At 43.9% G+C, this 24978-nt stretch overlaps 1 protein-coding gene across 1 annotated transcript; it reads right to left on the bottom strand.

Moving 5' to 3' along the window:
* Positions 1-38: 38 nt before the first annotated feature.
* KCTD13 (potassium channel tetramerization domain containing 13) lies at positions 39-13395 on the bottom strand. The gene is made up of 6 exons (XM_059896427.1): positions 12950-13395; positions 11349-11518; positions 3998-4087; positions 3856-3908; positions 2974-3169; positions 39-814 (listed from the first exon to the last, which is right to left on the bottom strand). The coding sequence occupies exons 1-6, from the start codon at positions 13191-13193 to the stop codon at positions 578-580; spliced, it is 990 nt and encodes a 329-aa protein (XP_059752410.1). The 5' UTR covers positions 13194-13395; the 3' UTR covers positions 39-577.
* Between the last annotated feature and the right edge of the window lie 11583 nt (positions 13396-24978).

Below are 24978 nucleotides of genomic sequence, written 5' to 3'. Positions count from 1 at the left end.
CCTCTCCCTGGGAGCCAGCACCAGACCCTCAACTCAACTTTATTCCAATAATTTAATAGAAAATTAAAATAATAAATAATATGAAAAAAATTGAGAAGATGCTGAGCTGGTGCAGGCCCAGGCCTGCCTAGTACAAAGTTAAGGAGGTAGGGAGGAAGGTGGGGAAGCAGGAGGGAGGCAAACTGCCCTGCACAATGGTGAGGAGGCGGCTCAGAATGTGGTGGGTTATTAAGGGCTGGCTTGACACTTTGGTGTGTACAATGTACTAAAAAAAGACAAAGGGAATTCTAAATCCTTCTAAGCCAGCTGGTGAGGGAAGAGGGCAGGACAAGGATGGGGAGGAGGGAACCAATGCAGGCCTTCTGAAGGCCTCTGAGGGGAGGGGCTGGAATGTACTGTGTGGTTAGCAATGAGGTGGGAATGGATGGAAAAGGGCCAAAGTGAACTGTACCATGCAATGAAGGGATGGAAGAAAGACCCACGACTTGGCCAGCAAAGCCGGGGCAAAGGTCTGGGAAGGGGAGGAAGAGAGAAAGGGACTGGGTCCCAGCAGCCAGAGGAAGACTCAGGGCAAAGCTCAGTCCTTGAAGACAATCTGTTGGCCGTGAGGACGCTCGTCATGGGTGATGTGGCGCCGGACATGGATTCTGCGGACACGGTGCTCTCGGTTCTCCTCGTCCTCCCCTCGGCCTGCCCCGCCACCTCCAGCTGCACCCCCTGTGGCCTCCAGGAGGGCTGGGTCTGGGCCTCGGGGAGTCTCGTAGATCAGGATGTTCAGGGTCTCCTCAAAGATCCGGGCCTCTGGGAATTCCACCTGCAAAAGGCCAGCAACCCCCAGCTCCCTCCCTCTGGCTCGACTACTACGCAGCCATCCCCTCCCCGAGGCTGCTCCTGCACTGTCTCTCGACTCCTATAGCCTCTGCAGCCTCCTAGCCTCTACAGTCACAGGTTCCTTTAGCCTGGACTGTCCCCTTTGCAACTTCTTTACTCAGCTAAGTCACACTTATACTTCAAGGTCCAGCTCTGAAGTCAGGCAGAGAGTTGTTTGTTTTCTGTCCTTTGTTGCCAAGTCTAGGTGTATCTTTTCATTTGACAAATATTTACTGAGTGACTGCACCATACCAGGTGTTGTTCTGGGCATTGGGGATATAGCAGTGAACAAAACAGGCAAAGTTCCTGTCCGCAGGAAGTTTACATTCTAGGGGGAGGACCCAGACATACATGTAATAAGATATAAAGTGTCAAATGACGATAAATGTTACGGAAAAATTATAGCAGGAAAAGGGTGTGGGGATGGCCACCGCCAGGAATGTTACAACTTTAAAGAGGGAGCTCAGAGAAGGCCTCACTGAGAAGGTGACATCCGACCAATAGCCAAAGGAAAGGAGGGAAGGAACCAGATGGAGAACTAGAGAAAGATCAGTCTGGGAAGGGAACAGCTCTGGGGTCAGGAATTCGCTTAGTGTATCTGAAGATCAGCACAAGGCCAAAGCAAAAAGGCAGAGTGAAGGAGAGTAGTAAGGGATGAAGAGGTGGTTAGGGGTTCCCCTTGTGTGGCTTGGAGGGATATAAACAACAAAACTTTAACAAGCTGCATTCTCATTACTGGTTTATCTTCCTGTCTTCCCAATTACAGAGGAAGCTACTCGGAAACTGGATTATTCATTCATTCATGCATTCAATAAATGTCTCCTAGCTTCTGCGGTGTGATAAAGGCCTGGCTAGTGCTACAGAGATAGGGAAAAAAAAAAAAGATTCAGCTTTACTCTCAAGAAGCTAACTCCTTGCTGCTGAAGTAAACACTCCTACTCCCCCCATCCCCAGCAGACTACAATCAACATTGTGTTTAGCTGACAGGCGGGTATGACCAACTTTGTCTGGGGTTGTTGGGTTGAAAGTTCATGAGTGGTGTCCCAAAGAAAGTGATGCTTGGCTTAGGTCTTAAAGATTACGCACAAGTCCATTAGGCAGACAGGAATGAGGAAAAATAATTCCAAGAAGAGCGAATAGTGTGTGCAAAGGTAGGGGGGTGTGAAATAGCACTGAGTGCTTAGAGACTTTCAAGATCTCCAGTGTATCTGAGGCACATCCTTCATGTCAAGGTCAGAAGGGACCAGGCTGATAAGATCTTCAGGGGCCAGACATCATGACAGAGGGCTTGTACTTTACTCAGCATCTTATTCACCTTGATTTCAAGCCTCTTGCAGTGCTCAGGAAGTATCTGCTTATGATTGCCATGTTAATGACTCAGGGCCTACAATCTCAGTGTGTTCCAAGCACCTGAAGTTCTAAGAACCTACTCTGGGGGCTTCCCTGGTGGCGCAGTGGTTGAGAATCTGCCTGCCAATGCAGGGGACACGGGTTCGAGCCCTGGTCTGGGAGGATCCCACATGCCGCAGAGCAGCTGGGCCCGTGAGCCACAATTACTGAGCCTGCGCGTCTGGAGCCTGTGCTCCGCAACAAGAGAGGCCGCGACGGTGAGAGGCCAGCGCACCGTGATGAAGAGTGGCCCCCGCTTGCCACAACTAGAGAGAGCCCTCGCACAGAAATGAAGACCCAACACAGCCATAAATAAATAAATTAAAAAAAAAAAAAAAAAAAAAAAAAAGAACCTACTCTGGGTCATGGATCCTTCTGAAATTCTAATGACAACTATGGTCCTTCTATATAGAAAAATGCATACCCACTCCCCAAACTGCACACTCTTTCAAGATAGCCTTGAAACCCAACTGGCCTAGATTAAGAATCCCACTCTAATCCAACACCCTCCTTTCACAGGTAGAGAAGCAGAGACCCACAGAAGTCAGATGACTTGCCCAAGGTTACAGAACTAAGACCCCAGAACTTAGAACTCCAGCTCCTTGTCCCGGTGATGGATTTCCCCTGCCTGATCTGCTGAGCTGCCTTTGTCCAGGGTGCTCGTCCTGCCCACCACCACAGCCCTCCCTGACCAGGCCCTGAACCCCTTCTGACCTTGGTCTGCTTCTTCTCCGTGGCATAGACAATGGAGGTGCAGCACACCTCGGCGATTTTGCGGCCCTGCCCGTAGAAAGACCAGCAGCAGATCTCATCCCCCAGAACATCCTTGAGGAATAGCAGCCGCCCATGGAAGCGCAGGGCCAGTTTGTCAAACAGCTCGATGTTCTTAAGTAGGTTGTCGTCTGAAGTGCTGAGGACCAGGGGGCCAAGAGGCTCAGCACAACTGGCTTCCTCCCTCTGTTCCCCTAAGCTTAGGGGCCCAGATATCTAGCACTCTAGTCCTACCTAGGAGTTTGGTGCCCAGAAGGGAGCGTCCTCCACCCCTGGGGCCAGGCCAAGGAGGCCTCAATATGGAAGCAGCATTGGCTCAGCAAATCCCAGCACAGCAGCGTGGCTACCCCGTGCAGGTTCTGGAGCCAAGCTACCTCACCTGGCATCCTAGCTCCACCACTTTTTAACTGAGTGACACTAAGCAAGTTACTTCACCTCTCGGTGCCTCAGTTGCCTCATCTGTAAAATGGAGATCACAACAATACCTACTTCAAACAATTGTGAGGATTATGTGAATAAATATACGTAAAGCACTTAGAGCCATGCCTCTTATAAGAAATGCTAGTAATTATCATCTAATCCTCACCTGGACCCCAGTTTACTGATGATAAAACTGAAGCTCAGAAGTGAAAATGACCTGTCCAAAGTACCCAGTGGGTAAGTGGCAGAGCTAGAATTTGCATCCAGGCAGGATTCTTTTCACCCCCCCACCCCCCCACCCCCGCCGCCCCCAGGGGGCCATAATCCTCCCCTTGGGCCAGGAGCAGAGCTGTGCTTGAGCCCAGGATTCCACCCAGTGCACCTCCCCGCCCCTGAGGGGGTCACCTGGTGTAGGAGTACTTGTTGTTACTGCGGTTGTGCAGGAGCTTCACCACGGGCTGTTGGGGGAGAAAGGATGGAGAAGGGTGGGGGTCAGGCTGCCGGGACAGGCCCCCAGCCTCCACCCGACAGGGCTCAGGGGCCTCACCTTGGAGGTGCTGGCCAGGAGCTGCTGCTCCTCCCGGGGAGATGTCACCGTGGGGATGAGGCACAGCGGGGACAGGTTCTCCCTTTTTTGCTGGAGAAGAAGCGGAAGGTGATTAACAGCACAACCAGAGGTCACTCACTCCCCAACCTAAAAGCCTTCAAACACTGCTTGTTGCCTTTGGGAAAAAAATCCAGACTCCTTAGTAGTCCACACAAGACTGCAGGATGCGAACTCTCTGATCTCGTCTCTACCACTCTCCCCTGCCTGCTGGGCTTCAGCCCCACCTGTTCCTTCACGCATCCAGCTTGTGCCCACCAGGCCCTTTGCAGCTGCCATTGCCGGCAACAGCCTGCGCTGGCCCCTTCATGCCATTCAGATCTCAACTCAAACAGTGCCCCTAGGAGGGTGCTGGTCCTCCACCCTAAACTCCCCTGCTAAGCAGCCTCCTCTACTTCTTCCTTTTCACACTATCAGTTCACTTTCTTCATGGCACTCAGTTCCTCACATTTTCTCATTTTTTGGTATATTTGCTCATGGTCTCTTCCTAGGCAATAAGTACCAATTTACAGTAGATGCTCAATAAATATCTGGTGAACGAATGAACTGGGCTAGGTGGAAGGTTGGAGGGAGAATCAGAACCAGACACATAGGTTTCTTTCCTCTTCTCTGTTTTCTAGAATCTTCATGCCAAAACCCCTCTCACCTCTCCCAACCTAAAAACTAGATGTGCAATTCTAATACAAATTCCAGAAGATTTTTTTTTTTTTGAGAAACTCCTAAGGCTTTTTCTAAAATTAATTTGGAAGAATAAGTCTACTCTTACTTAGGTCAATTTTTAAAGAGTCAAGCAAGAGAAGAGATTGACCCTCCCAGATATTAAAATATCTTACAAAGCCATAATAATGAAAACAATGTAGTTCTGGTGCAGAAACAAACAAAAACAATGAAACACAATAGAGAACTTGGAAACAGACTGGTGTATATAGGAGAACTGATTATTTATAGAGAGAACATCACAAATCAGTGGGGCAAGTGTGTATTAGTTATCGCTGTGTAACAAACTGTCCCCAAACTGAACAGCTTAAACCAACAACAAATACTTATTATCCATTTCTGTGGGTCAGAATGGATATTCAGGAATTCAGGAGTGGCTTAGCTGAATGTTTTTGGCATGGGGTCTCTCACAAGGTTATAGTCAAGTCAGCTGGGGCTGCAGTAATCTGAAGGTATGTCTGAGTTTGGAGGATTTGTTTCTGAGAAAGCTTATTCAAATGGCTGGCAAGTTCAGGATGGCTATTGGCAGGAAATATCTGATCCCTGTCATTTAGACCTCTCCGTTGGGTTGCTTGAGTGTCCTCACAATATGGCAGCTGGCTTCTCCAGAGCAAATAATCCAAGAGAGAGCAAGGTGGAGGCCTCACTGTCTTTTATGACCTAGTTTTGTTAGCCCTATTCAGTGTGGGAGGGAACAACGCAAGGCAATGAGTACTAGGGAACAAGAATCATTGGGGACTGCCTTGGAGGCTGGCTCCACAGTCCACCTTCTGGCTCCCATTGATTCAAATCCCTCCCATACACAAAACACACTCACCCCCTCCAAAGATCCCCCAAAGTCCCATCCTATTACAGCACTGAAGTACAGAATCTGGTCATCTAAATCAGGTTCAGGTGGGGACAATGCTCCTTGGGAGGTGTTCCTTAACTATAGCTCCTTAGGTACATTTTCTCTGGATCTGATGACCTGTGAACTAAAGAGACTAGTTATCTCTTCCACACACTCCACATGCAACATGTGGAACAGGCATTAGGATAAACACTCTTGTTCAAAAGGTGAGGAGGGGTGCAGGAGGCACAGAGAAGTCACTGCTTCACAGAAATTCTGTAATCCAGTTGGACAAATATTGGGAGCTCTCTGATGTCTACTCCTGTCCAGGAATGATTCTCTACGGCTCTTGGCTCTGACCTGAGTCATCCTTCCATTTCCATGAAAGACAGTCCGTGTTGGCAGCTCCATAGTTTCCTTAGCCTGCTTTCTGCCTGTAGAACTTCGAGGGTCCAAAGGCTTCTTCTCCTCTTGTACTGTCTCTGTCCCTTCCAGTCTAAGCTGGCAGTGTTTCTGCCAATATAATTCTCTTAAAAACTTAATGGGTGTCTTGTGAGTCCTGGGTTTCAGTTCATTAGACAAAAGCCTCACCCACACATCTTTGTGAGATAAGCTCTTCTCTACTTTGGGCTTATGCTGAGACTGCTGCCTGACAATAGCCTTAAGCTTCTTAAAAGTGCTATTATTTGATTGAATGGTTCTCTGAGGCATCTTCTTGGATATTTCTGAGGTCTTAAAGGATTTTACAATCACATCCTCAGCTTCATCTTTAGACCATGTTTTACTGAGAATGCCCTGTGTTTGATCTTTGCCTGGAAGCCATTTGCTAATTTTAACATCGTTGTTATCTGAAAGGCTGGGAATTTTCAAGCCCCCAAAATTCCTGGCTCCTTTTTGTTCAATTCTTTTTCCTTTAGCTTACCCTCTCCTCTTCTGTTTCACTATAAGCAACAAGAAACCTGTGGCACTTCAACATTCTACCTGGAAATTTCTTTAGCTAGATCACCCAGATCATTAGTATGTTTTCTACTTTCTACATTACTGTAGGAGACAGTGTTGCTACTTCTGCCACTATATAACAAGGATCCCCTTTCCACCACTTTCCAGTAAACATGTTCCACACTGCAGCCTCCTCAGAGGTCATCAGACTTCTATGAATACTCTTTAAAGCTCTTTAGGTTTTTATTAACACTGTTCTCAAGTCCTTCCAGCTTCTGCCCTCTTCCCAGTTCTAAAGCCGCTCCCACATTTTAGGTTTTTGTTATGGCAGAACCACACTCCAGATACCAAAATCTGTTATCCGTTACTGGGTAACAAATTAGTACAAACTTAGCAGCTTAAAACAACAATAAACATTTATTATCTCACACAGTTTCTGTGGGTTGGGAGCTTGAGACTGGCTTAGTTAGGTGGTCCTGGCCGAGGGTCTCTCATGAAGTTGGAGTCCAAATGTTGACCAGGGCTGTAGTTATCTGAAGACTTGATTGGGCCTAGAGGATCCAATTCTGGGATAGTTCACCCATTTGGCTGGACGTCTGTGCTGGCCGTTGGCAGGAGGCTTCAGTTCCTCACCAAGTGGACCTCTCCCTTAGGGCTGCTTGAATATGCTCACATGGCAGCTGGCTTCCCCAGAGTGAGTGATCCAAGAGAGGCAGAAACTGCTATGGGTCTTTTATGACCTAGCTTTAGAAGTCACACACTGTCATCTCTGCAATCTCCTACTGGTTACATAGGTCAGCCCTATTCAGTGTGGGAGGGGACTAAACAAGAGCCTGAATAAGCAAGAGGCAAGAATTGCCGGTGGCCCTCTTGGATGCTGGCTACCACAGATTGTGTAGTAGATGGCATTGAGAAAGCTAGCTCACTCCACAGAGGACAAAAAACAGTTGAATCCCTTCATAATTCGCATTTACAACAGTGAATTCCATATACAAAAGGTAAAACTATAAAGCTAATAAAAAATGTAGAATAAACTTCTTAAACAAGATCCTAAGAGGATACACCATTAGAAAAAAAAAAAGAGGAATTTGACTATATTAAAATCAAGAATCTCTCCAGTTGACAATGAAAAGCATGACTTTATAAATAATTTCACGTAATAATGCTGAAGGAATTACAATTATTCTACAACCCTAATGAAATTATTGATTCAGGTGAGAATTATAAATGGATGTGTGGTTGATAGGTAACTGCCATTCATAAAGTGCCTAAATTACTTTATAGTTGGCAACAAGGAAATGTAACTACAATGGAGGGATCAAACCATCATCACCTGAACCTAGGGGCCACTACTGAGCATCACTAATGATGGGTCATATTAACAATATTGTAGGTCTTGATATAACACAGTATGATATATGTAACATTACTTAACATGTTTTCTAACCAAAATGTTTAATATCAAGCTTTTAAATCTACCATCTAATTTAGAGAAAACTCAGGATAGGGTAGGGTAACAAACCACATCAGGCGAGTTTGGAAAGTAGGTCACTGTGAAGGACAACTGATGGTCAGTATTATAAGAAAGTCAGTATTTTGAGAAAAAAGGGACTGCTTGGGTTGGAAAAAGAACATAATAACCAGATGTAATGCAAGGATCTAGATTGCGTCCTGGTTTAGATAAACCACCTATAAAAGACATTTCTGGAACAAACGGAGAAATTTGTGTATGCCCCTGATGTTACATAAAATTTCACTGACATGGAAAGATGGCAATTATTAACAAACAAAAAAAAGCATACTACAAAACAGCACATACAGCATAATCATATTTTGGCAAACACACACACAGGAAAAGACCTGGAAGGATATTTGGTGCTTTTATTTTTTTTGATGATCTGTATTTTCTAAATTTCTACAATACTTATAGACTGCTTTAAAAATAATAAAGTTATTTATAATTAAAAAAATAATTTCTATTCAACAACAGATCCCACATACAGGTGACATTCTAAGAGAAATTATTGGCAACATCTAAAACTGACTAGAAATTATTATCTAACAGATTTTCTCAACTGGGCTTCCTCATTGAATATCAAAACCCAGCAAATAATTTGAGTAACTATTTTCTCAACTCTTCTGAGAATGTCAGGTAAATAGTACCATTCTAGATGCAGAGGAGAAGTTAATTTATTATGTAAAATACATGCCTTAGAGTAATAGGGCTTAATTCTCCCTAGGAACTAAGCTAAAATATGTAAGAATCTCCTGAAAAACAACAAGAAAAAGATAGGACACTCAGTAGAAAATTTGGTAAAGAATATGAATTGGCAATTCACTGAAGGAGAAACCAAAAAAGCTAGTGAGTATGTGAAAAGATGTTCAATCTAATTAATAATCAGAAGCATGCAAATTAAAATGAAATCACTCTATACCAATCAGATTGGCAAAATTAGGATGCTGGGTGATGCCATGAGTTGCTGAGGATATGCAGAAACAGGATTCCTTATGCACTGCTCATCAAGAGTACAAGGTGCTACAGCCATTTGGGAGAGTAATATGATACTTGCTGAAATTCGTTTGCATGTGTCCTGCGGCCCAGCAATTCCACTCCCAGCTACAATCATGAGAAACACTGACCCAGGACCCACAAGGGCACACGTACAAAGATGCTCATGGTGGCATTGTTTGTGGGGGCAGGAAGCGGGAGGCAATCTAGGTTTCCAACCTCAGGGGAATGTATAAATAAAATATGGTTGAATGCACAGCACAGATTCCTGTGCAGCGGTCAGAAGCAAAGAACTAAATGTACATACAGCAGCATGAACAGAACTTGGAAAAAGTGTTGAATTAAGAAACAGAACATACAATCCGTAGTTCAATGACATTTATGGAAATTTAAAATACATATGTATACAAAATAATGTTTTAGTTTTTTAAGGGTACAAACATAATCCAAGGAAATGTATTAAAACATTAGAACTGGAGGGGTACCTATGGGGAAAAGGGAAGTGGGCAGGGGACTGGGAATGAAGGAAAAAATAAAAACAGAAAAGATCTGCATAGACTAATGATGTTTAAGTGCCACACACTGAGAAGTATGGTGAACTCAATTCTCTGTACTGGAATCTTAAAAACAACGGGATTTCCCTGGTGGTCCACTGGTTAAGACTCCCAGCTACCACTGCAGGGGGCACGGGTTCGATCCCTGGTTGGGGAACTAAGATCCCGCATGGTACACGTGGGGTGGCCAAAAAGAAAGAAAGAAAGAAACAAAAAACTCCAAACCCAAAACCTCCAAACAAACAAGCATATTCTAGCTGAGGGGAGTGGGGAATGAGAATGGTCTCGGGGAAGCTTGGAAAGGAGGCAGCTGAGCACAGAAGAAAAAGCACTGCACTTGGGAGTCAGGCACCTGGGGTTGGCTCTGAGCTTTGCTGCTTACCGGCTCTTTCACCTTGAATATATCCCCAGCTTCCCTCATGTTTCTTTTTATGTCAAACAGGGGTACAAGAAGGTAACAACCAATCCTAACACACAGTGGATGTGAGATAACATTAGATAAATGTAAAGTTACAGAACAGGAATGCACTTCCAAAATCATCTAGTTTGATGTTTTTTAAACTGCAAGTGGTAACCCACTAATGGGTCATGAAATAAATTTAATGGGTCCCAAACGGCATTAGAAAGAAAGAAAACAGAATATCTCAGAGTGTATTTCACTGAAAGTATCATTTTATAAAACTTATTTCAGTCATATATACGCAAGTATAAAATGCATTTTTCTCTATGAGATGCAGTCAAAAAGCTTGAAAAACATGGCTATTGCCCAAAGGAATTCTATACTTTTGGATTTCAAGGTCCAATAAGTATTCCCCAAGATAACAGAAAGTTGTTCATAGTTGCCACTTTTTAATATATTGAATATAAAGGGCATCAAAAAAGAAATTCTTACAATCTCCTATTAATATTGTATCATAAAAGGACACTTTTAACATTGTAAAAATAGAACAGAATAAAAGGCTTTATGTGAAACTCACTACACTGCACATATTTTTCTCATTTCCCTATCTTTTGGAACATGAGAACAGAATGCCAGAAGTAGGAATTGACTCACTCAAGGTCACTCAGTCAGCTGTGGTGGAGGTGACACTTAACTCATATCTCCTGGCTGTGCTTTCCAAACTCTTCTCCTCAGAATCCTAAGAGATCCCCAGAAAAGAAGCCCAGCAGGTGGGGCCCTGGAACCCCCAACCCCGTTTTATTGGGTGTGACTGCTTCTATAGTATTTCACTGCTAGAAAAAAAAAATTATTTAAAGCCCTGGGAGGGATGGAATGCTGCCTCCCAGGATAGGACCAGATCATGGAGGTCATTATATTCCAATTTAAATTCAGATTTTTTTTTTTTCCCTTAGTGGGACAATGGCATTATTTGGGATTTCTGAGCAAGGGAGAGAATAAATTGGGATTGTGTTTAAGGATCATTATTCAGGTGCTAGTGTAACAGCTGGATTGGCTGGGTAGAAACAGCAAGAAACAGAGACAGTAGTCATTTAACCACTGCAGTAGTCTTGGCATGAGGTGGTGAGGGGGGCCCTGCCTGAGACAGCAGAAATGCAGAGGACAGTACCCCCAAATTCTCTATAGTGTCATGGCCAGTCAGAGCCAGGCCAGAGGCAACTCCTCCAGGCAGTGCCCCATATTTCCTTTTGTTTTTCTTTAATATCTTAATAGCTAACTGCTTGGGCAGGTCTCCCAGGGACATGAGCATAGGGGTGGGACTCAGGAGGTGGGGAAGGGACCCTCACCTGCAGTGCCAGCTGGCAGTCCTCAATCAGTCCCTGTACCAGGTAGTAGCGTGCTTCGCCCAGAAGCTCCCCCAGTTCTCTGGTACTCTCAGGCAGTGGCACGGACCCGTCCCGCAGGTAGTTGAGGATTGTACCAAAGTGGCGGCCGCTCCGGTCAATCAGCACCCAACCTGGTGCGGTGGGGAGAGGCAGGAGGAAGGATGGCTTTGCTAAAGGCTGAGGAGCTACTAAATTTTTATGAAAGAAGGATTCGAAAGCCACAATTCTTAATACTGATCTGTCTCAAGCCTGTGCCATAGCTAAGAAAATCCCTTTAAAACATCTCCAGTGAGTTCTCCCATAAGCCCCTTTTTAACACAGCCAGCCACAGAGAATTAATTCCCTCTCAAGTCTGTGCTACACTGAGAAGGTTCTCACCATCACAGAGTTCGTACAGATTACCTTATCAATAAACCTCTAACCTCTTGTGCTAATTCTGACCATCCTATTTAATTAGAATGTCTACCCTACCATCCAGTTTACTACCATTTTAACCTTTATATTCTTCATAGAATATAAAGATATATATTCGTCCTTCTATTCTTCATAATATACTTATTGCTATCTGAAATTACATATTTCGCTTTTGTTTTAGTATGTTTACTTGCTTATTCTCCCCCTGCCCCCACAAAAAAAGAAAACTCCATAAGGCTTAGCTTATCAGATTTGTGTACCAAACTATCTCCTGCACTGGCATTTTACAAATACTTATTGAATAAATAAATTCTTCACCTTCAGGTATTTGAAGGCTGAGCTCTACCTCCCCAATTTTTACTTTCCTGCTCTCACAGCCCTTGTTAACCCCTTCTGAATCCACTCCACCTCCACCACCCCCAACCCTGCCACCAAACTTTAAGGTTCCACTTGGGCATATGGGGCCCAGACCTGAATGCAACACTTTTGGGAAGGTAAGGGGCTCGCCTGCCAAAGAGAACTGTCCACTCTCCGCTCTGGCGTCCCTGGCAAACCCAAAGCAGCCCTCTCCTTCTACAGTCTGTATTTACAGATGGAGTCCTAGAGTGTAGAGGAACCTGCGTTAGGGTAACGGAGACCGACAAGATCCTCCAACTCTCGGGGATGGCTGTTGGCAGCGCTGAGGTAGAGAGGGGAACAAAAGGCTGGGCAGGTGTAAGAAACTGATGAAGGGTGCCCGCCGGAAGGATGTTGTTGGCAGCTGGGCTGGTTCCCAAGTCTTTTGAGCTGAGGCGTGAAGGGTGGGAGAGTCAGTGGGCAGCAGTCATGAAAATTGGGAGCTGACATGTTGAATCACTTACCACAGCGCCCGGCAGAGTAGTTGGAGGGGCGGGGGGGATGGTGCGGGGCGGGGGGGGGGGTGTCCATGAATGTTGGTTACTACTGCTGGGGGTAAAGACCGGGGGAGGAGGGAGATCATGACCGAGACAGGCGAGATGAGACGGGATGTGGGGGCTGGAGGGGGTGAGAATGAACCGACTGGACGGTGGCAGAGAACGGGCATGAGGAGACTGGGCCAGGAAAGACCACGGGAAAGGGAGACGTGGATCTGGAGGACGCAGGACAGTAAGCAAGGGCGGCTCGCGTACCTCCGGCGTCAGTGAGCACCTCCGCGCGGCCGCTGAACATGGCCTTGAGCATGGTGTCCTGTCCCGTGAGGGTGCGCAGCGTCGTGTAGTGCAGCGAGCCGCCCACGTTCAGCTTCACGTACTTGCTGTTCGTGGTCAGTGGCTTGAGACCGTAGGCGGCGGAGCCAGGCTCGAAACCTGAGGGCTTAGGGACTTCCAGGGACGGGGCCTCGGCCGCCGCCGGGCCCGAGGCCTCGGCCGACATGCCTGGTGGTGGCGGCGGGCAGCGATCCTACGTTCTCTCTGCGCCCCCCGGGCGCTCCCAAAGACCCCGGTCCTGAGCCCTCGGGCCGGACCGCTGGGCCCGCACGCCTCTACACCGCCGCTATTCAACGACACTGGCCCTCAGACCCATAGCGCCTGCACCGCCCGGAAACCGGGCGAGCAGCTGCGCAGGCGCGTCAAGCTCCCGCCCCCGACCTCGCGGGGCCGGAAGTGCGGAGCATGCGTAGTGGCCTTGGGCCGGTGGAGGGGTTGAGCGCCGGCTGTCGCGGGGCAGGGCGCCGCGGGAAGTGCGGTCTGGTAGGCAGTACTGGAGGCCCGATGTAGGAGGCGCTTGGCCACCAGACTGTTGTGGAAAGCGGTGTCCCTGCCGCGTGTCTCTGCTCTCAGAGCGCTTCGTGGGCGTAAAGGGAAAACTGTGGCCCAGAGAAGCAGGGGATTGGGCACAGTTTCCCGCCTCCCATCCCCGCGCATTTGACAGACTGAGGGGAGCTGCGAACGAAGCACCAAGGGACGCTCTTAAAGGAGGCCAGAGGGATGTGGCCTCGCAGAGGAGATGGCGGTAGTGCTAGGGCATGCAGGGTGTGAGCAGGTAAGGTCGTCGTGGAAGGCTTCCCTGAGGAGGTGATACTGAGCTGAAGCTCAGAAGAAGCGGCCCCGTGGAGGTGTGAGGGCGGAGAGTTACTGGCAGAGCCAAGGGCAAGTACAAAGATCCTCAGGCCGGAACACACTTGGCATATTTGAGAAGCAGAAAGAAGGTCAGGGGTGGCTGGAGCAGCTGAGCAAAGGCCTTAGAATCCCAGCCGATGTCGTGAGACACCCAATCCGTAAAGAAAGGAGAAGTAAGCTGGGAACACGTTGTTGATAAAGTGTGGTGAGAAGTGTTTTTACCCGATCCCATCCACATTCAGTTGAGAGGCTGATACCTCAGAGATTTAACAATCGACCTGAATGTCTAGCAGGTGGATCCGCTGGAGGGAAAACTCAGCACATAGTTGTAGTTTCCACCTTGCCATCAGTTCACTGGGTGATCAGGCAAGTCACTTCTCTCTGGGATTGCTTGGTTCCTTTTCTGCTAGTGAGGGGTGCAAATTTAAATGCCAGGAGACAAGGTAGGAGTGTAAATGAGTGGGGCAGACCAGTTACAAGGTACTGGGGAGTCATGAGGCCTGTGGTGACCTGAAGAGCCCATGTTTTACCAAAAGGATTGCCAATTCTGATTTTTCAAATGTAGCTGGTGAAAAAGAGAAAAGCAGCTCATGATAACTGGGAGCTAGTTTGCACTCTTCCTTCAGAAGCCTTAGTGTTGCTAGTAGGGGGCCTGGCACTATTAGCTAGGCTGTGGTGTTGCCTTGTTGAGCATAAACAATTTTACAGAACACCAACATCAGACAAAACCAGTCGCTGACGGATTGAGAGAAAGACCATTCCATAATCATGCCTGAACACGAAAATGAGAACATTGTCCAGACCACAAAAGTGACCAAACACAACCCTCTCCACGGTTTGAGTGACTGCTGCTTCTTTACCAACTACAGCTTTAGCGCCGATCCATTCCTCCTAACTTCTAGATAAGAATTATTAAGATAACCAGAAAGAATTATCCCCACTTCCTGACAGCATCCAACCTAGAGCAAATCTCCCCTTTCTCAAACCCTCCTAGAAAATCATCTAACACAAGCCCCAATCCTTAATAAGTCCTTTTTAATATGCACTTGCTGAGATGCCCAGAATGGGTTCCCCATGGTGTGCCGTCTCCCTCATTCTACTACAGGTGTGTTCCTGGTAGTCTTTGGCTGGAGGGCATTATCAGAAATGGAGGATCCACAGAGATTCAGCTGAAGCCCTCACTACCTTGGACTGGAACCCTTGACTTTAGTAATAATGTGCACATCTGAGACCCCTTGTGTCTCTAACTATTTGAGGTGCCATCCTACCCATGGCTGGGAGGTAAGTTCTTGCTGAATTGAGCTCTGATGTTTCATTGAGACCCTTGAGTGTTGGGATTATTTTGTTTATTTTCCTTGGAGTAAGGTCCTCTTCCATTTTTTTGGTTATCCAATTATATTTTTATTTTTCCTTGGGGAATTTGTTTTCTGGCTTTCTACATCTATCTGCTCCCATGGTTCCCCCCGTCTAGTGTTTTGAATGTTGTTTGTCTATAAGAGGAAAAGTCTATAGGGAAAGGATGGGTATGTAGCCCTGGATGTCTGAGGGCAACACGAACCTGTTATTTATTGCTCAGTCTCTGGTGGCTGAACACCACTTATCCCTCTAAGAAGTTGGGGATGCCAGCCGCTCAGGGGTCATGTAACTAGTTAGCATGCTGGAGTGTCCTTTGTTATCAGAATTAACCAGACAAATCACTCCATCAACCAAGGCCCAATAAGTCTGTCCTACAGCAAGCCCTGGAGACTATGGAATTCAGAATGTATCCTCAAACCAGTGTGCTTTGAATAAACTTTGCCTCAGATTGCCATTCCAAACCTTTATAAGGACTTCTTTCTCAGTTTTGTCTGTGTCCCTGAGAACTCCTTTTTTTCATTTCTTCTGCCCAGAATCAGGTCGTTTTCTCTGGCTTCTGATCAGTGATGACTGGTCTTTGGCCAATTTCTAGAGATACAAGGTTGCACAGCACTGGCCTTATGAACTCTTGTCTCAACTAAAACTGGGCCAAATACCTGATTCCTTCATGTTTTCTCACAATTACACTAACTCGTACCCTTATCTTTCTAACTGACCCAATTTCACTAGGGACAATTTAGAATTGCAGTGGCCGTGTTGGGGAACTTGGGACAAGAACAAGATTCTTTATTTGAGAGTTACCTTAGAACAAAAAGATAAGAAACCCTCATGAGGAGATTGTCTTGGTTGTCAAAAAGAGAGATTATTTTGTTTGACATAGGTGATATTTCATTTCCGTACTTTGGAGATTAATAAATACTGATTTTTAAATTGTATAGCTCTATGAAATTGTCAAGCGCCTAAGATAGTTTTAAAATTAGGTGGAATGTCACTCTTTGTGTGTGTGTATGTATATGTCAAAATCTGGAAGGTTTTTGCATTTAAACTTTCATCTTTACTTGCAGAAGGGAACATGGATTAGCTTTTTAGAGTGATAGTTTCATATTTGTCTGTAGTAGCTCCCTCTCACTTTTTTTGCTGTCCATTTTCCTCTCTTGGAAAAGTTTAAAGATTAACTTATCAAAAAAATATTTCATTGAATGTGCGCAATCCAGTTAAATACAGTTGGCCCTCGAAAAATATGGGTTTGAACTCCACAGGTCCGCAAGCATACGTGAATTGTTTTCAGTAAATATATTGGAAAAAATTGTGGGGGGATTTGTAACAATTTGAGAAAACGTGTAGCCTAAAAATATCAAAAATAATTAAGAGAAAGGTATATCATGAATGCATAAATTATAAACAGATACTAGTGTATTTTATTATTTACTATCATAAAATATACCAAATCTATTATAAAAAGGGAAAATTTGGGACTTCCCTGGTGGCGCAGTGGTTAAGAATCCGCCTACCAATGCAGGGGACATGGGTTTGATCCTTGGTCTGGGAAGATCCCACATGCCGCAGAGCAACTAAGCACCTGTGCCACAACTACTGAGCCTGCGCTCTAGAGCCCGCGAGCCACAAGTACTGAAGCCCGTGCACCCTAGAACCTGCACGCTGCAACTACTGAAGCCCACGTGCTGCAACTACTGAGCCTGCGTGCTGCAACTACTGAAGCCTGCACACAACAAGAGAAGAGCCCGTGCTCCGCAACAAGAGAAGCCACCGCAATGAGAAGCCCGCGCACCGCAACAAAGAGTAGCTCCCGCTCGCCACAACTAGAGAAAGCCTGTGCGCAGCAACGAAGACCCAACGTAGCCAAAAATATATATATATATAAAGAAAAAGCAAAAATTTATCAAAACTCACACACACAAACATTTACAGACTATACATGGCACTATCGATTATACTAGGTTACCAGAAGGTAGTCATATTGCTGCTTCATTATCAATGCATGAATCGTTTTATCTGTAAATAAATATAAATTTCTTTTTCACACTATCTTTTGTTTTGTTTTTTTTTTTGGCTGCGTTGTGCGGCATGCAGGATCTTAGTTTCCTGACCAGGGATCGAACCCATGCCCCTGGCAGTGGAAGCACGGAGCCCTAACCACTGGACCACCAGGGAATTCCCTGTCTTTTCATTTTTGATGTCTAGTGTTACTAATACATTTACTATCTACAATGTAACATAAGGCAGTATTGACGTAGGTACTGACAGATGATTCATCTTGTAAACAGACCATGTAAACATATGGTATCAGTATCGATAAATACAATCAGTACTTTAAGTGTATTTTCTCTTCCTTATGACTTTCTTTTTTTTTTTTAAACATCTTTATTGAAGTTATGACTTTCTTAATAACATTTTCTCTAGCTTACTTTATTGTAAGAATACATTATATAATACATATAACAAAAAATATGTGTTAAATGTTTATATTATCAGTAAGGCTATTAGTAGCTAAGTTTGAGGAGGGGGTCAATTGTGCCTTGGGGGGTGGGGGACTGGGGGTGTTGTTTCTTAAGTTCCTTAACCCCCACGTTGTTCAAGGGTCACCTGTAATCAAAAATGTCTGAAAGAATTGCTAAACTATATATGTTTCCTTTGTGGGCTCTGAAAAGTATATTTATGTAATAGGCTTTGTAATTATAGGTAAGGCCTTAGTTCCAAGATAAAAGAAGAGTTTTTGGCGTGATCCAGTGTATTTGCATTTTAATTTGCCATGTAAAAATAATGCCAGCACAATATTTTGGTTTGTACAAGATCAGGGTTAGTTTTCTTATGATTTAAACCTTTTTACTTTTTATATTGATTTTATAAGTTAAGTAAATTATCTTAGTTTTCATATATGATTTATCTTTTGAAATTTTTAAAAATACTCACCATGCTGTACATTACATCCCCAGAACTTATTTATCTTTTTTTTTTAAATTTTATTTATTTTTTACTTTTTTATTTTTGGCTGCGTTGGGTCTTCATTGCTGTGCGCAGGCTTTCGCTGGTTGCAGCGAGCGGGGGCTACTCTTCGTTGCGGTGCGCGGGCTTCTCATTGCGGTGGCTTCCCTTGTTGCAGAGCACGGACTCTAGGCGTGCAGGCTTCAGTAGTTGTGGCACGCGGGCTCAGTAGTTGTGGCATGCGAGCTCTAGAGCGCAGGCTCAGTAGTTGTGGCGCATGGGCTTAGTTGCTCTGCGGCATGTGGAATCTTCCCAGACCAGGGCTTGAACCCATGTCCCCTGCATTGGCAGGCAGATTCTTAAGCACTGCGCCACCAGCGAAGTCCCTAATTATGTTTTAAGGCTTTCAATTTATTACCTATTTGTGTATTTATATATCTGTGAATGCCTAAATACACATATATGTAAAGGTATATTAATAAATCATTTACTGAAAATTGTTACATGAATAATATATAAAAGGAGGAAAATGAGAATTGGGGCTTTTTTTTTTTTTTAATGTCCAGACTAGTAGAAGTCCCTTCCTTCCTTCCTTCCTTTCTTTCTTCTTTGGGTCTTCGTTGCTGTGCATGGGCTTTCTCTAGTTGCAGCGAGCAGGGAAAGTCTACTCTTTCCTTTTTGTCACTAAAAATATCCTATTAACTCTTGGTGCTTTTTGACATACTCTTAAATCATTTTTTAAAAATTAATTAATTAATTTTGGCTGTGTTGGGTCTTCGTTGCTGTGCGCAGGCTTTCTCTAGTTGTGGTGAGCGGGGGCTACTCTTCATAGCGGTGTGTGGGCTTCTCATTGCAGTGGCTCCTCTTGTTGCGGAGCACAGGCTCTAGGCACACGGGCTTCAGTAGCTGCGGCACGTGGTCTCAGTAGTTGTGGCTCACGGGCTCTAGAGCGCAGGCTCAGTAGTTGTGGCGCATGGGCTTAGTTGCTCCGCAGCACGTGGGATCTTCCGGGACCAGGGCTTGAACCTGTATCCCCTGCATTAGCAGGCGGATTCTTAACCACTGCACCACCAGGGAAGTCCTTAAATCATTTTTGAAAAGAGTTGTTTTTTTTTAAAAGTTAAATTCCTAATAACCATTGTTGTTCATTGCTGTGTGTTTTTACAACATTGCCTATAAATATATCTTTTCTTTAGATATTTATTTATTACTTATATGTTGTTTCCTCTACAACTATTCTTGATTTTGCCTTTCCTAAATTCAGGCCCCAAATTTAGGCTAATAAAACTATTAGGATATTTTTTTGTGTGCCTAAGCTATGTTTGGGTTTCCTAAAATAGCCATCAAATAGCACAAAGATCTGCTCCTTTTTTTCTATAAAAAGAACAATAGGAATCATTAGGTTTATCTGGAATTTACCAAATTTAATTAATTCAAAACTATTGTGAGAGCTCTTTTGTCTACTAAACTCACAATTTAAGAAAATAATAATAAATTGAAAAGAGAGGTTATCTTTCTAAGTTATTTACACATAAGTAAAGTATATTAATATGAATATATGTCAAGAATTGTATACTTTTCAAGTTAAAAAATAAAGCATACATATTTAAGCACAAAGACTGGTATGATAACTGTCTACAAAAAGATCTGTTTCCAGAATTTTAGATTCACAAGCCCCTTCCCTTTTTGTTCATGAAAAGTGTGATCAAGCATTTGGGGTACTGGTCAGTTACATGGGAATAATCAGAGGCCTACTGCTTATTTCAGTTTTTTATTAGACCCAGTAGCCAAGACGTAGATGCCTCATCTAAGAACTATAGCAACAATAGCAGAGTATGGGAAATTTTCCCTTGATTTAGTTCTAAGGTCTCTACTAACTAAAATGGTTACCCATTCTAAAGACTCTTCTGTTGACAGAAAATGTTCAGTACTTCTCAGCTGGTGGCCTATCTGCCTGTGAAATATTATTGTTTCCTTTTACATATCACTGTCCTTCACTGCAACTCTGTAAACCCAGCCACCCTCCTAACGTGAAGAAGGAGAAGCCCATGGCTGTTTTTCTTTGTTAGGGAACTGTCAAAACCTGATGTGCTCAGTTTTGTGGCAAGGTGACCGCTGCAGGCTACCTGTCTCAGGCAGTCATGTCAGCTGGCTTCCAGTTGGTTCAGCAAATGCAAGTCCATGGAAGGAGAATGAAAAGCAGGGGGAAGGGAGAAGCCAGGGCATTTCTCTACCAGCACCCTCCTCCACCCCAACTCCCATCTCCACATTAAGTATCATCTCCCATGATGGCAATAGCTCTCACGTGGGTCCAGCTCCCACAAGAAAGGTTGGCCACAATTCTGGCTTCTACAGGTGACCCTGGCCCTGGGATCTGGTAACGCTGCCCTTTGTTCCTCTAGTTCCAGGAGTGGTAACAGCTTTCTTCCACTGTTAATTTTGGGGTTGCCTCACAGTCTCCTGTTAGGCTTCTCAGCTATTGGTTACTATACTACTCATCAATAAAAAGGAACAAACTATCGATACATGCAACAAATTAGTTGGACCTCAAGGGAGTTATACTGAGTGAAAAAAAGTCAATCTCAAAATGTTCCATACTGTATGATTCTGTTTATACAACATTCTAGAAATTACACAGTTATTGACATGGAGAATGGATTGGTGGTGGCCAAAGGTTAAGACAAGGCTGGGGTAAGGTGGTGTGGGGAGAGGGGGTGTGTGACTATAAAGGGATAACACGAGGTATCTCTGTGGTGATGGAACAGTTCTGTATCTTGATTGTGGTAGTGGTTACACAAATCTACATGTGATAAAATTCCATGTGTGCATATAACTGTATATATACACACAAATGCAATGAATGTATATGAAACTGATGAAATCTGAATAAGGTCTGTGGATTGTACCAATGTCGATTTCCTGGTTTTGATACTGTACTACAGTTATGTAAGATGTTACCACTGGGAGAAACTGGGTACATGGTACCCTTTTCATACTATTTTTGCAACTTCTTGTGAATCTAATATTATTTCAAAAAAATTTTTTTAATCCAAAAAGAAAGAAAGAAAGAGAGATTCCCTGACATCTATAGTAGTCCCTAGAAAATGGACAGCAAATTAAAAACTTGTAGATGTTTTTCTGTTATCTAAGGAAGTAGCCATAGTAAAAATGGAGTTTAGCAAGAATGCTTCTTGATATTGCCTGAATAGCAGAGATAAATTGACAACATTGAACCAACATTGGTGGGGGGTAACTTTAAGGGTATTGCTGAGGATTTTCCAATGCACATCTTACCAGCCAGTGACATATTCCTGGTAAGACTGCAAAGGTAGGACATGGACAAGAACCAAAGCCTTGAGGCTCTGTGAACACCTCCAAATGAACTATAAGTATGTTCTAGTTATTGTTTATTCTCAGGCTGGATTGAGACTTTTTCTTGCTGGAGAGCTATGGACATATTAGCAGAGAAAAAATTGCTTGATTTTTAAATTCCCACCGTTGGGGAAAGGGGTCTCAATTTATCTCTCTAGTAACAAAGAGACATATTTCACTGGTACCATTATTTTTAAAAAATTCTTTATACCTTTTACTTGGAAAATACACTGTCCATATCATCCACTATCTTCAGCAAAAAGAAAGAGAACTAAAGGAATGAAAAAACTCATAATTATCAAAACTCTCAGAAACCCAAAGTTTTGCCATTGCCCTTGATAAAATAAGATCAACTGTGGGTCCCTCCAGGACCCACAGGTTATCTCCTTCTGAGTTAACTGCTCCATGCATTTGGGAATCACTTCCAATCCTAGACTGACCCCATTATACTTACGTGACTAACTTCTTCAGGGATTCATATAATACCTCCAGATTTAGCACCAATAGATATAAGCTGCATTTCCAAAACACCCACCTAAGCAGCTCTGCATGATCTGAAACCTGGAGGTTTGTTCTTCTGGAAAAGAATCAGAAAAAAACTGCCCTTGAGCCTCTACAAAAAGAACCTTTAACAGATAACTGACATAACAATAAACTCCAAGTTGTTGATCTTTCGGTTCATGTTTCCTAAGTGAAAAGAGGTGCATCACTTACTCCAGAGTTCTGGACATCCAGTCCATTGGGGGACCTCAAACTGAGGATTGTTAGACATTTTCTGGAAGCTGCTGACTGTGGGCAGCTTCTGTCCAAGATGAAGGGAAAAGGTGCTAACCGCACATATGAATAGCTTCTGCAGAACAAGATTTTTTGCTTCTTCAGTGCCCTCTTCCATACCCTTTGTTCTCCTAGTAATATTGCCTATTACTGTCTTTAACATCCTCTTTAACTGATTAAAAGTTATCTTAATATGGTCTTCCCTATCTTCATCCTGTTACTTTTGACCCCTTGTGGTCTCCTTTCACTGCTTAAAAAAAAAAAAAAAAAAATGCCGGTGTGTATTTCTCAGACCTTAGGTATTGCTCTGAATTTAACTCATTCGTGGAACCGTTGCCTCCCCATCTAATCCTGCTGACAAAAAAATGTAATAACTTCAAACACTTCAGAAGGTAGATATCCTTCTACAAGTCCTTTCTGGTCTTAAGTTTTTCTCACATAATTAATTCCAAAGTTCAGTCTTACAAACTTGTACTTGAACGAAATGCTTCTGCTGAGGTCGTTATAACCCTACCCATAAAACCTAGGTCATCAGGAATGGGATATAAGGTTGGGGCTATCTTTGCTATAATAGTCTATTCTCTTCTGAGACACTCCAACCTATTTGCAAGCACTATGTAACTCCACTCAAGGAATCTGTCCACCTCAAGAGTCCAAAAATTGGGTACTCCCAATACAACCTATGCCTCAGTAGGGTCCGACTTCCTATGCAGACATCAGGCTTTTACCTGCCTGCTGCACTCTAACTTATCCTGTGTATTCAGAGTAATTGTTAAGAGCCTTTCAGATATTTTAAACTACCACTTCTCCAGAAATCTCCAAAATGAGGCAGGCTGTTCAAGAACAGGCTATTCAGGAAAACTCCCAGGAGGGATAACCTATTTCATTATCATGTATGCTGTATGAGCTATACTTCCCAGAGAGGGGTAATAGTACTGGAAAAGGTGATCCAAATCTTGCCTCTAACCTCAGCAGACATCATAAATGCCAACTTCTACTCAGAAGCCCAACAACTAGTTTAAATTTAAATTCATTAACCAAGGGGAAATTTATGCTTTGGCAAACACTGCTTGCTGCCCCTATATAAACACAGGTCAAGTTGAGCAGCCTGTGACTATGCTTAAAAAAAAAAAAAAAGTCACTTGAATCGCTAAAAAAGGCAAGCTGGACTTTGGGACATGTTTTCATTGCCTGGATTTGATACTCTAGGCCCCTGTCTTCAAGATCTGTTACAAGGATTAATAACTATTTAGTTTCTGGTAATGTCCTGTGGTGCAGTTGGCTGATATATTCTGGTCAGAGTTTTAAATGCTACTGTGCAACCATCATCATGTCAGAGGATTTGAGAACTCATTCTGCAACAAAAGGAGAAGGAAAGACTAACCATAGGCTCACTATAGATGTTCTCTTGACAGTCTCCTGATGGACAAAATCTTGGCAATGGTGAAGAGCTGGCTAGTAGGCTAAAGTTCTGAGGCTTGACTCCATCTGCCTTTGGCTAAGAGGGAGACAGAGAAAGAGAAAGCATCCTCTGACAGCCTGGAGCTGGCCTGGCACTATCATCTAGGCCTTGGTGTTGATAGGAGCTAGTGTGACACTCACAGCTAGACTGTTGTTTTCTCTTGATAAACATAAACAATTTTACAGAACACCAGTATCACAGAGACAAGGCCACTCTGTCACTGTGATGGATCAGGATAAAAACAAGACCACCCTGTCGTTATGTCTGAACACAGTCAAAAACAAGAACATTATCCAAACAACAGAAATGCCAAGTATCCCTATCCTGCCTAATATAAATTACTTCACTTTCTTTATCAATGATAGCTTTAATCTTGCTCCTTTCTTCCCACCATTTAGATAAAAAGTTTTAAGATACCAATCATAGAACTATTCCCCACTTCCTCACAGCATCCAAATCAGAACAAAGCCCGTTTCCTTGAATCCTTCCCAGAAACCTAACACAAGCTCAAATCCTGTAATAAGTCATTTACAACATCTCTTACTGAGATGCCTCACAGTTTCCCGTATTGTGTGGTCTCCCTCATTGCAATGAGCCAGTAAACCCAACTTTGTTCAATTATAGGTTCGTTCTTGATAGCCTTTGACAGGAGGGCATTGACACTGCAAGTTGGACTTTTTTTTCACTGAAAAGATACTGATTTTTTAAAAATTTATTTATTTTCTTTCTTTCTTTTTTTTTTTTTTTTTTTGGCTGCATCCAGTCTTAGTTGCGGCATGCGGGGGTCTTCGTTGAGGCATGTGGGATCTTTCTTTGTGGCACATGGGCTTCTCTCTAGTTGTAGCACTCGGGCTTCTCTCTAGTTGTGGCATGTGGGTTTTCTCTCTCTAGTTGTGGCACGTGGGCTCCAGAGCGTGTGGGTTCTGTAGTTTGCGGCACACGGGCTCTCTCATTGAGGCGCATGAGCTCAGCAGTTGTGGCCCGCGGGCTTAGCTGCCCCGTGGCGTGTGGGATCTTAGTTCCCTGACCAGGGGTCGAACCCCCATTCCCTGCATTGGAAGGAGGATTCTTTGCCACTGGACAACCAGGGAAGTCCTGAAAAGATACTGATTTTTTAAAAGTTGACTCAAAACAAGTTTTTTTCTTCTTTGAATTTTTGAGTTTTAATTTTTTTATACAGCAGGTTCTTATT

The sequence above is a fragment of the Balaenoptera ricei genome, chromosome 15 (genome assembly GCF_028023285.1).
Source record: "Balaenoptera ricei isolate mBalRic1 chromosome 15, mBalRic1.hap2, whole genome shotgun sequence".
NCBI classification, from domain to species: Eukaryota; Metazoa; Chordata; class Mammalia; order Artiodactyla; family Balaenopteridae; genus Balaenoptera; species Balaenoptera ricei.
The sequence above is the reverse complement of the archived record's forward strand: the minus strand, read 5'-3'. Positions and strand labels throughout refer to the sequence as shown.